The 14,658-nt window shown below is 38.5% G+C and overlaps 1 protein-coding gene across 9 annotated transcripts in view; it reads right to left on the bottom strand.

Moving 5' to 3' along the window:
• PKHD1 (PKHD1 ciliary IPT domain containing fibrocystin/polyductin) overlaps window positions 1-14,658 on the bottom strand; it is a 489,098-nt gene that overhangs the window by 280,108 nt on the left and 194,332 nt on the right. For all 9 annotated transcript variants that reach the window (XM_011282361.4, XM_045057643.1, XM_045057638.1 and 6 more), the window contains 6 exons: window positions 11,182-11,392; window positions 10,625-10,782; window positions 8,193-8,384; window positions 4,840-4,965; window positions 2,127-2,183; window positions 1,610-1,740 (listed from right to left, as the gene is read on the bottom strand). In XM_011282361.4, coding sequence (XP_011280663.2) covers window positions 1,610-1,740; window positions 2,127-2,183; window positions 4,840-4,965; window positions 8,193-8,384; window positions 10,625-10,782; window positions 11,182-11,392 — 875 coding nt within the window. The remainder of the gene's footprint in view (window positions 1-1,609; window positions 1,741-2,126; window positions 2,184-4,839; window positions 4,966-8,192; window positions 8,385-10,624; window positions 10,783-11,181; window positions 11,393-14,658) is intronic.

Here is a 14,658-nt window from a genome sequence, read left to right on the forward strand (position 1 = left end):
GCCTCATGCAGCAAGATGAATGGGACAACTTTCCTCTGGGTATTTCAATGCAGTCAAGTTATGCGGTCTGAGAAGTGTACAAAAACACAGCTCTTTGGGCCCCAAAGCTGCCAGCGTAACTGCACAACAAGCCCCATGATCGCCAACAAGTTAAATGCTGCTCTTGTTGTTCTGGGTCTAAAGTTTGGTTTCCTTCAATCAAAGCAGTTCTGCCTCCTTTCCTTACTGGCATATTAGCTGTCCCTATTAGGCACCTAAAGTGGTGTGTAAGTGCTCTGCTTGGAATAAATGTAATTAAGAGTCTGGAAGAAGGTTGAGGAGATAACCATGACTTCTATTAGGGGGTATTCAGCTAAAAGTAATTAAGAACAGATGATCAGAGAGACAGAGACAGAAGTGCATTCTCTGGGTTCCTCAGAAATCTGGGACAATTGTCATGACTCAATAGATGCTCAGATGAGTGTCCTAGAAGACTGAGAGGCCCTTAACCCTTCGGGACATGATCCACAGGATAGAGTCATTAAAGGGGGAAATCAGGGGCGCCTGGTAGCTCAGTCGGTTAAACAGCCAACTCTCGATTTGGCTCAGGTCATGATCTCTCAGTTTGTGAGTTTGAGCCCTGTGCCTGGCTCTGCACTGGCAGCAAGAAGCCTGCTTGGGATCCTCTGTCTCCCTCTGTCTCTCTGCCTCTCCCCTGCTTACTCCCTCAAAATAAAAAAAATAAATAAACTTTAAAAAAAATTAATAAAGGCAAAACTAAATGACCTTCCCTCCTACTCTGATGTAATTCTTCATTCGTGGATCTATGGTTAAACTGTACTCTAAAAAATTAATTTCTCAGAGTTTAGGGAGAAATTTGCCCAGAAAAAGTAACATTAAGTTGTACTAAATAATAGGATAAAAAAGGTCATCAGAGTGTGCTTTATTTGTCTTGGAATCTGATGTGATCTCATATACCTCATGACTTTGCTGACCCTCAGTTCTGAATATTCTTAAAGGGTAACAATATATGGGGCACCTGGGTGGCTCAGTCAGTTAAGCATCTGACTTTTGATTTTGGCTCAGGTCATAATCTCACTGTTCATGGGATTGAGCCCCACATCGGGCTCTGTGCTGACAGCGTGTACCCTGCTTTGGATTCTCTCTCTCTGCCCCTCCCCTGCTCATGCTCCCTCCCTCACTCTCTGTCTCAAAACAAATAAACATTCCAAAAGAGCAACAATATGAACACATTAATACAGGAAGATAATGAAGATTTAATGAGTAATTATTATTGGAATTGAGACAAAAATCAGCAACCACAGCAGACAACTCAGGAAGATATTGTAGTTTGCGTTAATCGAAAGGACCAGAAAGTAACCAATATCTACTTTGTTTTGCTACCTATAGATATTGCTTCAAAGAGTGTTCACAGGAATTCTGAGAGAAATGATTACGTTTATTCTAAAGCACTTGTTTACCATAAACATCATTAAGTTGTTTCTTGATACTAGTGTGCAACAAGTAAACACTTTCTACTATTCTACCACTGCCACCACTCCAAATAACTTTCGGAGTTAATTTTATGGCCTCTCGGCTCTGAGCTTCCTGGGAGAACTACAGATCTTACCTCGACAACGTTGGTGGGATTGCGAATGTAGATACCAGATGGCGTCAACATTTCAGGACTGGAGAGTCCTTCGGTGCCAGAAACACTGATGATCACATTGTTTCTTATTATATTTCCCTGTACTGGCCAGGCTAATTTAAGAAAAGACAAATCAAACCCAGGGGAGTCACAAACATAATTAAAATTTACATAACTCAATGGTCTTGCTTCTACTAATGCATGTTATGGTTTACATAATGCATACATAAATATACATGCATATATATATACATGCATTTATATATATATAATATACATGCATTTATATATATATATATATAAAATATTCATGCATTTATATATATATATAAAATATATATATATATATATATATATATATAAAATATATATATATATATAAAATATTCAGTATGTTTCACAAATTAAGGTACCTAACATTTTGCCATCAGGCCCGTCTATCAAATACATGACAACTTAAGCATGATGTAATGGATTTAAAAGCACTTTACATATTTACCAATTTTTCTTTCATAAGTAGCCTCCCAAGAGGTATATCTTCTGTCCATGTCTGTACCTGAGAACAAAAGGTCATGTTACTTCATTCAGCATATTTCATGCCCCCCAGAAAACCGAGGGATATGGCAACGCTAGTTCTTATTCCGGGTGCACCTTATTTTAAATTTGTTTTTATGTTTTTAATCTATGAACCATACAAAGAGAAACAGATTATACAGGATTTTCAGTTCTAGAGTATTGTAGTGAATCAGAAGTTCATCTAAAAAAAATACAGAACAAAGAAACAGATGTAATGTTTCACCTCTTAGGAAGAGTTTAAGTGTCTCCATGATCAAATGCCACATGTCCATGTGTCAGCTCCAGCCCCTCCCCTAGCTGTTCAAATTGGCTACCAACTATTCTGCAGGCTACACTCTTCCCCTGGAAGATGTGGAATGTTCTGGAACAACAGGCTGGACAGTACCTGGGACCCTCATGCCTAAACCAAAGAAGTTTGGAATAGAAGAGAATGAAAGAGCATGGGCCATGCTATAGAGAACGATTAACCATGTATGTGACATCAGTAAAGAGCAGCCCCACAGACCCTTCTCCTCACTAGGTATTTAGGTATTTGGCTCCCCGTTTTCATGAATCTGAGTTTACAAACTCATTTTGCATGAAATCGAGTACTTTATAATACACTAATAAACAAACATTCTAATTTCATCACCTGCAGTATAATAGATGTCCAGAGCCTCTAATTCACAATAAACATTAAGGGCTAAATTAAATTCCTCCTGCAGGTTTTCTTCTTGCCTAGTTAATGTCTATTCCACGTAACTGTTTTCTGCTAAATTAATATCGTTAGGGTACCTTCTTGCACTTCTGCTCCAGGTTTCAGCAAACGTTTCCCCTCACACAGACAAAAGTAAGAATAGACAAAGTCAATCCTACACCCGTTATTTTAACTGCCCTGTAGCTGTCCTTTCCCAATCAAAAGATTTTCCTGCACGTGATTGCCACTATTATCCTTAGCTCTTTGTCTTTTAGAGCTGGAGTTTGTTTTAAAGCAAATTTATATGATCCCTATTTTCTCACTCAACAGTTTCCCTCTCAGGATTAGGACATTATAGCTTTTTTCTCGACAGATCATTCTTAAATAAAACACATACGTGTCCCCACTGATGGTATCACAGAATTAATTTAAATATAAAATACTATTTAACAAATCCAGTTAGAGGCTCACTTTCATTGAAACCTGATTTCCTTTTGTATTCCAATATATTCAAAGACCCTTTGTTTATTAATTCATTTCTTTCAACAAATAGACCTACAATGCACTAGTTAATGTGCTAAATGCTAAGGAAACAATGTTCACATGAAAGCTGGTGATACAAATAGACATTAATCATATGATTAGAAACATGGTAGATAATAATTTTAAATCAATAAATAATGATTGGGACTAAAAGAGCTTAAATAGAGGGACTTGACTTAGGAGTGTGGGAGAGAAAACTTTATAGGAGGACAATGAGCAGAGGGAAAAGCTTGTGTAAAAGCCCTGAGACAAAAAAAAGTGGTCTTTTGAAAGAATTAAAGTAAAATAGGGTAGCTAGAATACAAAGGAATAGAAAAAGAGCAGGACAAGTTCACAAATATTAATATAGGTGAAATCATGGAGGGAGTCTTCTTTTTTAATTTTTTTTAATGTTCACTCATTTTTGAGAGAGAGGCAGAGACAGAACATGAGCAGGGGAGGAGCAGAGAGAGAGGGAGACACAGAATCTGAAGCAGGCTCCAGGCTCTGAGCTGTCAGCACAGAGCCCAACACAGGGCTCAAACTTATGAGCAGGGAGATCATGACCAGAGCCAAAGTGCAACACTTAACCAACTAAGCTACCCAGGCACCACGGAGGGAATCTTCTACGCCAGGTTAAGGATTTAGGACTGTAATCTAAGAGCAATAAGAAATTCTTAAAGTTTTTTAAGGATGAGTGATATGATGCAATTTGAGTTTTCTAAGAATACTTCTGGGTTCTGCAAGGGGAATAAACTTTAGGAGAAAAAATGGATACAAGTGATGAAGCAGAGGTTTCTGAAATATGAGCTTCTTTAGCAAGCCTAAGGAACAGCTGAGAACAGATTTCAGGATTTTTAACTCCATGTCCAACATCAAGGTTTAACATACCATGAGACTACAGAGATTTATTTACATGACTTTGAATTATTGTGGAAATTGCGGACAGTAAATTTGAAAACCTCTCATTTCATATTTATTAAACCTGAATCGAAAGGTCACCTTTAAAAGATCAGTTTCTTATTGGTAAAGTTTAGGAAGCTAATTACAGATGGGTAAATTGAAATTCAGAATTTTAAATTTAATTTTTTTATTATTTCAGACAGAGAGAGTGCAAGTAGGAGGGAGGGACACAGAGACAGGGAGACACAGAATCTGAATCCCAGACTCTGCTTGTGAGCACAATCTGAGTTGTCAGCCCAGAGCTCAATGCAAGGCTTAAACTCGGGAATGGCAAGACCATGACCTAAGTCAAAGTCAGACACTAAGCCTACAGAGCCACCCAGGCTCCCCTGAAATTCAGAATTTTAAACTATGGCCTATTTGTACTGATCAGAGGCTATTTTATAGATTAGGAATTCAAATTTTGGGAAAATTCCTTTTGAAAAAGAATTTATCCTACTCAGGAATGCCAAAATTAAACAAGCTCATCACTTACCCACAAGCAGGGCATGGCCTAAAATATTGTAGAATGTATTACTGTCCACCTTCAGGCCCAAGGTCCTTGACATGCTGAGGCCTCTACTGAAAGAGCTCCACACTGTGCAGCCCTGGATATAGGAATCTGAACAAGAAAGAGTAAGGCAAACATTTGAAATAAATCCTGATGGCTCCTCAGATTCTGAAGATCATTTTCAAATCAAACTATTATATAACTAAGAACATTTTCCCACACAATAATGAAACTCAGGAAATGAGGAGTTGGAAGGAGAAACCAAATCAAGTAAACAGGCCAATGAGCCTCAAAGATAGCAGAGATAAGGAAGGTGGAATCCAAGAGTCAGATGTTAGAGAGAAAACCATCTGAGAAAGACACAGTATGGCCAAACTACCAAAGAACACATAGCTGTCAAGATTTCCAATTGGCCACCATCGTTGGTATCAATCCTCATCACAATGAGGCAGACAGTGACTAGAGAGAAGCCAAGGACAATGTGAAGAATATTCCTAAAGGACCAAACCTGATCTTTGAAAATCACATCTTCCCTGAGGAGATACACTCATTATTTCTTCAAGCTGTGACATAATTTTTTTAAACTTGCCAGGCAATAATATCCTTGGCCCAAGACAGGCAGAGATTCTTATTCCAAAACGGAAGCAAAGTCAGAGGTTAACCTGAGGATCATGATTCTCACATTGGAATGTGGTAGCTTTATGAAAGCAAAAGGGAAATACCTCTACTATGCTAAAACAAATAGACATTTATTAAAATCATTACATCAGCTCCATGGGTATATTTCATGTACCCCCCTGCTCAATCAAGTTATGTCAACTGAATCAGTCAATGAACAAACAGTTAATGACTATCAACATATTTCAGGAATTGGGCCTTGTGCTGAAGACATACAGATGAATGAAACTAATTCTGTATTTGTGTAACTTCATTCCAGTATAGAAAACTTACATTAAAACAATAATGGCTAATTAAAGGATAAACCCTGATAAAGGAGTTTTGTATTATTTCCACGTAGTGGGAGATACTGTACAAATATCAAATGTTTGAAGTACTGAAAAAATTACTTTGGTTTACAAGATAATTTGACTTTTAAATTGGAGCTCTCCAGGGGCGCCTGGGTGGCTCAGTCAGTTAAGCATCTGACTCAGCTCAGGTCATGATCTCAAGGTTCATGAGCTTGAGCCCTAAGTAGGGCTATATGCTGATAGCCCAGAGCCTGGAGCTTGCTTTGGATTCTATGTCTCCCTCTTTCTCTGTCCCAGCCCCCTGCTTGTGCATGCACGCGATCTCACTCTCTCTCTCAAAAGTAAATAAACATTTAAAGGAGTAAATAAAAATAAATAAATTGGAGCTATCCAGAAAATTCTCAATTATGTCACCATAGACACTGAGCTTTCACATTCCCCTCCATCCTGGCTCCTCTCGTGTCAGGTACACTCACATCACTCACCAATAAGTTAACCCATCCACCTCTGTAGGCAACTGCCTGCTGCAGACTTTTCCTGAGTCTGGATTGCTATTGTACTATTCATTCAATATAGGCCAGCCAATCTGAACAACCAGTAAGTACTAATGTGTTTTTAGAGCTATTATATGTGGAATTTAGGGACTGGTAAACCTGTAAAAGTAGCAAGGATTCCAACACCCTCTAACTCTAGTGGCTGGGAGCAACTGGCCACACAGGGTACAAGGGCCTTCAGGGCATGAAACAATAAAAGATTCTTTGGCAAGCATGCCAGAAGTTTCTAACCTCTGGGTTAATATGATAACCCCTCCCAGGAAAGTCAACTGCACTTCAACAGAGACCCATAGGGGATAATGTATTAATTCAATGACTTTCAAACTTTTAAGGCACTGAACACTTTTCAAATAAAACCAAATTTAAGGGGCCCCTGGGTGACTCAGTTGGTTAAGCATCCGACTTCAGCTCAGGTTATGATCTCATGGCTCCTGAGTTCAAGCCCCATGTCAGGCTCTGTGCTAACAGCTCAGCTTCAGATTCTGTGTCTCTATCTCTCTGCACCTCCCCACTCATGCTGTCTCTCTCTGCCTCAAAAATAAATAAACATTAAATTTTTTTCAAATAGATAAAAGTGTAGCTATTCTGAAGTAGGTTGGAGGAGGCAGATTGATTTTTGAGCAAGATTTTGATTATGTTCAATTGATACTTCCCATGTGACTGCAACCCTGACTTATACTGGAGCTGGTGCCCCATCAAACTTTCTGAAGCATTATAAGCACCAGGAGATCAAAGAACCATAGAGTAGTGCACAAAGATACTGATCATCCCAGGGCGCTAGGGAAGGAGCCATGTTAGAAACCATCTCCCTAAATATCAAAAATAAATAATATAGAAAAGATTTGGCAAATTAGGATAAATAGAGGTCCTTGGTTTGCATATGATTTCAGGTGAATAAAGAAAAAAAATGCTGCAGGTGTCAGGATTCTGCCCTCAATGCTTACTTGAGCTCAATGATTACTTTGTCATTGCCTGTTGAAATCTTAGCATCTCTCAAGGCCCACATGAACCACCAAGTATGCCCTGATAATCTTTGTCAGACATTACCCTCAGAACACCATCCCTTTTCAAGAAAAGCAAAGCTTGAATGTGTCAGTGTTAGAGGTGCTGGGGAGGGTAACTCAGAATGAGAGCTGCTATCTTGAATACTTAGCATCTCTGGATCTCTGCATATTAGCTTCTGATATTGCCTTGAATACTCCTATGTCTCTCCAACTTTGGTTTCAGTACTTTTACCTACATCTGGTCATATTCTTCCTTTCTGATTCTGTTTCTGTTTTTCACCTAGTTGTTCTTATCTGCATTTGATGCTTCCTGTTCCCTTCTTATGTCTTTAGATCTGGCCAAGATCTGCACCCATCTGCCTGCTCAATGGGCCCAGGGAAACTACCTGGTCCTCAGCCCATTCACTCCCACTTTTCCAAGCAGAAGATTCCTCTGAGTTAGGACCGTTTCACATGGAAATGCTTTCTGCTGCGCCTGGGCTCTCATAAAAGTGATTATGTGTACTATTTAATATCAGTTTGCCTGCAATCACAAAGCTAGTAAATGACAGAGGTAGGATTCAAGATGTGGTTAGCTCCTTGTCTACTGTACCTATAGTAATGTTTCTCAAAGTGTACTCCACAGACTACGAATTTTAGTAAACTACCAAAATAATTTTTGTTAGGCATACTAAAATTAGAGAACCACAGGTCTAGAGTATAATTATCCATCTTTGAACCTCCCATGTACCCTGAATGTAGAGTCTTGAACACGGAAGAAGAGAGGGAAAAAAAAAAGAAGAAGAAGAAGTCATAGACCTGGACCCGCTTACCTCTCAGAGCTCCCACCAGAGTCAGTGAGCTCAGTTGCCGATGGAAGGCTTGCCCCAAGTCCCGGAACTGCACTCCCTTCAACTGGACCCGACTGGGCTCCTCTGGGAAAGACTGAACAATGACTCTGGCCCCCAGATCCCTGGATCCCAGCATCTTCTCACTCTTGGAATATAAACAGTCTTGTAAATTACCTGAAACATAGAATGAAGTCAGGGGGACCTGAAACATGTGCAACATGCTTCCAGACAAATCATCCAGTAGGAAAGGTACCGTTGGTGCAAAGGACAAACGATTATTGTTTGTTTCATTTAATAATCTTATTTCCCTTTTACTTTGATTTTCCTCTTTGGATTATTAATTAAAACATCCAATAACTAGGACATGATGTTGCCTTCACTCTGTTATTTCCAGAAGCCCCCAAATCAATCACCTTAATTACTGTCACAAAGAGGTTGACTATAACCCACAAACCCAACCTAAATAGATGCTTATTTCAATCCAAAAGATCCCCTGGAGGGAGCATGCAATAAAATGACCTTCTCGTGGTTGATAATTGTAGGGAAGAAATGTGAGCGCTGAATGTAATCACAGCTCTTTTTAGTCTTATGCTGTCCAATGGGGTTTCCCCTTTATTTTGTTGCTTTGCAGTTTGGGGACTTAGCAATAATACCACTGCAGAAATGGCACAGGTCTCCAGAGAAGTAACTGAGTGACATCCTCCCCACCTGCACCCTCAATACCTCCTTCCCAGCCCCTTCCCTAGTGAGGATAACAAATTGCAACACCATAATGCACTCAGGGTACCACTGCAACAGGGTATTGTGGCCTCAGGATCCAGGATACCTTCTGTTGACACGTGGCATTTGGTGGCATGAACTAACCTCAGAACGGGTACAAAATCAACTTCTGAAATATTTCTTCATTATTCATATTAATAAACCAAAATGCTACAAATAAAAAATGATGTACCATTCCACAGTGAATAATTTGCTAACACCCAGGAATAAACATATAAGAGGTAAATGAAGAGGTGTTTCATATTTGTATGCTTTACCACAATTATGATTATTATGCCAGTGATCCATAATTTTTTGAGTGACTAGGTCTCATATTGTTTATTTGGCTACCTTGTTTCCTCACCTAAGCCCCACACAAATAAAGTCGAGTGATATGTTACTTTTTTTAATGAATGTCTATGAATTTGTTTTATTTTAAGAATTTTGTAATAACATTTAAGAGTTGTGAAATTGGGGATTTTTCCATTAGGAGCCAACAGACCTAAAATGGCCCAAACCTAAAAGTATCATCTCTCTAGCAGCATAATCAAAGGTAATGTTTTGGACAATATGGTCTGAGAATACCTGTATGAGAACTACCAAAATGGTTTTAACAGAATGCAGATTCCATTTCAGAAGACTTGTTAAAGCTGGCAGTCACTGGATTCTAATCCACTGTATCCAAACCTTTTTCAGAATGACATGTTTGAGAGCTAGGTGACTGGGGTGGTGAAGGGTGGACTCAAGGTCCCTCTCACCCAACCACATTTCAATATTACACCCACATGCATCTATATGTAGACATGACACAAATCTTAATTCCAGCCATGACACTTCTTTCAGGCTCCAGACACTACCAGGGCACCTCTACTCAGATCCTGGCCTGGCATCTGTCTTGACATGTACAAAATTAAAGTCATGATCTGCAGCCTTCCACTCCAAAACCTGTTCCTGTTCCCATCTCACTAAATAGCCTCATCATCCATCCAGAGCTCATGCCTGGGAGTCATCCTTGACACCCACACCATCCTAAACCAAAGTTGACAAATGAGATCTTCACAACATGTGAAAGCCTCATAATCTACAGCCTGGGAAACCAAAACATAACCTACTAAACTAACCATCCCTGAAATAGATGTTTAATAGGCACATCAGTGTGATTCAGTGCCTGTTATTCTTCTAGAAGATAAATTGACTTTTCAACCACTTACTTAAAGTATGTGGTAGTTCACTCAAAAAACAAACTCCAAAAGTGGGGGTGAGGGGAAACAGAAGAGCCCTATTAGTCTAATCAGTAACAATGTGCTGCCTGTGTCTGTGACTCTGGCATTAAACTGTTTTCCTGAGAATTTCAGAAGGGGTCTGGAATCAGAGTTAAGATTTCTGGCAAAAATGTTTGGTTTTTTTTCCAGAATATTTTTGCCCCAGAGGAATAATTTCACAAGTGGAAACTATTCTCTACCTCTTTCACTAGGTTGTGGAAGGCAGGAGAAGAAATGACAATTTATCAAGACCATTCTGAATTAAAGAATATTATGAATATGCAAAGACTAAGGGTTTATTCCATTTTGAAAGAAGTCAACAATACTACATATCATTTGACACTAAGAACATTCTTTCTCACTCATTGACTTTTCAACAAAATAATTCTCTACCTTCTGAACCACTGGCCTCCTGGCATGAAGCAAGGTGCTTCATCCTCTCAGTAGTGAGATTTCCTCGTATGGTAACACTCCTGCTGAGCAGTGCCACTGTGACCTTTAAAATATGGCGTCCTCCAGCCACCCAACTCTCTGTGAAGTTGTGAGAATATCTGAAGAGGGGGGGAAAAAAAAGAAAAAGACACATCTGAAGATACTACTCCAAATTTTATTAGGAATTGTAAGCCACTAGATTAGCGTCTCTGTTTGGGAGTCTATTTCCTTAGAAGCTCAGATACAGAAGAGTGAACTATGGGCACAAGTATGTGAAAATTAGGAATTCTGCAGATGATTGCACCATAACGCAAAAGCTCTAGAGTCTTCCAAGAGAAACGTATTTAAGAAATCTAAATCTTTCAAACATTTCATACTTTATAATTTTCTTATCAAAACATCTAGCATTATTTAATGTAAAAAAATACATCACTGAAAGACAAATAAGTGTCCAGACACCAACACAGTTAAGACTTCATCTTCTTATATCTAAACAGAGCCAAGCTGATATTCAGTACCTCAACGGTGATCTCAGATAGAGGTCTGTAGTGTGCACAGTGTCCACAATGACCATCTCTTCAATGGGTTTTGCACCTTTGACACCTATTCCACTGATTATAACAACTTCATCCCCAGAGTGCCAGTCCACAGCATCTTCCAGAGCCAGCACTTTGTCACTGGCATAGGCAGCTGCTCGAAGATGGGTGACAGTTACTTCTGGTAGCGAACCTAAAGCCAAACAAGGAAAACTTATCTAGACATTTTGATAGTTAATAGGAATTTGCTAGTATTCAGCCCAAGAATTCTGTAAAACAGGAATCCAGGAAGGCAAACGTCAGGCTTGATGAGCACTGATGCTTTTGGATATTAGGTTTCTCTTCTGTCACATGTTGTAATAAAAATCACGCAGGATTGAACATGACATGGGGTGAAAATCAGAGGAATTGGAGTCAGCCTAAACTTACAATTGAATCATAGTTTTGCCATGTTCTAACCAAGGGTAATATACTCAACGATGGGCCCCAGTTTCCTCAGCTGCAAAGCAGAAGTAGCAAGATCTTTCCACATAAGGTGTTAGGAGAGCTAAATGAGATAACTATGAAACATCTAGCTTGGATCTTCAAATAAGAGATCTAAACCATACTTTAGTCTTTTCATTCCCTGCATCATGCTGTTTTGAAAATGAAATTTAACCACCTCTTTCTTATTACAAATGGGTATTAGACTCTGAATATAAAAGTTCATAACAAGTCTCTAATCTGAAGACTTCAGTGCAACTTACAAATAGGGTTAGGAGAGCACTGATTCACGATTATTTTGGATTGGTTGTCCTAAGCCTTGATGATTTAAATGATCCCTTCAAATTCTGAACTGGGTGTATCCAAGATGGATTTGCAAAGCAAAGTGGAATATGGGGGAACTTGAGACTCTAGATTTCTTGGTTTGTATGAGGCTCCAGGGCATCCATCCGACCTTCCCCATGCCAGTACGCTCCTCCTTAACGATCAAAGACTCAAGAAGGTAGTCTGTCTCATATTTTACTCTGACCTTTTCCAACAAGGGTCAAGGCAAAGACTTTTTTCAAGCCATTACCTGAAGCAACACTTCAGAAAACACGTGGCTTACTCCGAACTCCTCCTCCTTTCCTCAGTACATTTCCTTCCTCCTTTGCAATAGATCATAATTTACCTTTAGCCCATAGCAACTTACTGTCCTCCCTTGTTGCACTAAAGTAAAATAATAATGCTTGAATCTCCAACTACAGAGGTAGCCGACAATAAATCATTTTCAAATTATTTTAAACTTCCCTCTTTATTTGTGTCTGTGTGTGCCCAGGCACATGTCTAGGCTTGGAAAGGTCCTTAGGTTAATGATGTAATTTCTGAGGTTTACTTGGGCAATAATTTTATCTTGAAATTATTTACAGAGTTCAAAATTTCTAATTATAGGGCAGGTGGGAATTAAGACATAAATCATCCCAAAAGAAAATAATTTTAATTTTATTTCTTGTTTGTATCTTTTAACCTTTGGTAACAATAAAATAAAATAAAGTCTATTTATATGTATGTGTATGTATGTGTGTGTGTGTGTGTGTGTATATATATATATATATATATATATATATATATATATATGAATTTCTATGATCCATTCTTGAATGGCTGCATGGAAAATTTTCTACCAAGCACAGAAAATGTTTATCAAAGACAAAATGCTCTTAAACTCTGTGATCAATTGTGCACAGTACTAAATCAATATGCAAAAAACACCTACTATGCACCTATTAACATGCAAGCTCCAGGTGGCAGAATCAAGAATAGGAACAACAAAGGTATTTCTTAACTAATCATTCTTATAATTATACTTAAGTCAGAATGAATGAAAAAAAAATCACAGAGAATATTTGAAGTGTGTTTTTAACTATTAACATACGCATACGTCCTTTGAAATGCTGATAGCACTTTTGGAAAGTAGAATTATCTCATAACTTATTCACTCTCATAGCAAAATAACATATTTATGTGTATGACCAAAGCATCAGTCTTGGTTATTTCATCAGTGCCAGCCTCATCTGTCCAGCAACATAGTGGATATTGACATTTGGACAGCTACTGTCATCTGAAACTCACAAATGTCAAAATAATTATAATAATCACCTGAGCTAGACCCTCTGCAAACACCTTTTCTTCTTCTGACCATTCTGCATTGTTCTTTATTTAAACCTTGCTAATTTTTTTTTTAGTTTTATCCCTTCTTTATTTATAACCTGCAGTATCTGCTTACAGTACTCATTAATAAAGCCAAAATTCCCTTTCTGATTTTTAAAACTCTCCATAATCTGACTCTACTTTACGGCCTTTGAGTCTGTAATAAACTCTATTCCAGGAAACCCAGTCTCTTTGCCTCTTCTCACTTAACAGGATCATGCCTACCTGTATCCCTTTACCCATTCTTCCCCTTCCACCTGTGTGCCTGGCCTTCCTTCTCTTATCTAGTCTTCCAAAATGCAGCTCAAGACCCACTTCTTCCACTGAATTTCATGGAACACTTCAGCCCATCCTTATGTCCACCTACTCCTATTGACACTATAGAGATGTGGAGTTCTTACTTGAGCAAAAGATATGTTTACATCTGGGATTTAGGTATGCCTGGGTTTGTGGCTAGTTTGTGGGCCATTTGTTTGAGTTGTTTTGCATGGGAGGAGAAACTTACACAAAGGAGCAGATGGGAAAAGAGAGGATGACAGAGACTGCATGTGGTCTGTCTCAGATACGGGCCCTCAACTCAGCTCAATTCATAAGGATTTGAGTTAACTATTTTGAATATTGCCTTCTGGACATTCACTTACAAACCCCCATCGGATAGACACCTAAATGAGTATATAATGGCCAATATGCTAAAAGCAGAAAAAACAACACAAACATTTATTTAGAACTTAAAACAAACCCAACCCATGCTAAGAAGTTCTAATAGAAGGAAGAACTGGTTTTTTCTTGTTGTTGTCTTCCTTTTAACAGATTGTACAGATTCAAAAACCAAAATGCTTCAAGGATAAGTTTTGATCATAATGAGATGTCAGCACTGAGTTCTAAAACTGGGTCATCTGAGTCCAGAACCAAAACAACGGGACGCGTAATAGAATTCCTGAACCCCGAAATAACTGAATTAACTGTACCTGATCAGCTTTGATACTCAAAGAATTATTTTTCTTACTTCATAAATGTTACTTAAGTGCCTCACAAAGCAAACCACTGACTTCTGAGATGAAGAAAGAATTGCCCACATTGTAAACGTGAGTCATTTCACTTCACAGAACTCTTAGGAAACCCAAGTTGGGCAGCTCCCTTCCTTTCTTTACCACAAATCAAAAAACATAAAAATACAGTTTAAAAAGCTCAATAACTTATAAATATGCTTAAATGAAAAGGGTTATGCTCTTAATGTGTAATTTAATACAATGTTTAACCACTTTGGGCTTTCAACATTGACCTGTT

Source organism: Felis catus, chromosome B2, assembly GCF_018350175.1.
Source record: "Felis catus isolate Fca126 chromosome B2, F.catus_Fca126_mat1.0, whole genome shotgun sequence".
Lineage (NCBI taxonomy): Eukaryota > Metazoa > Chordata > Mammalia > Carnivora > Felidae > Felis > Felis catus.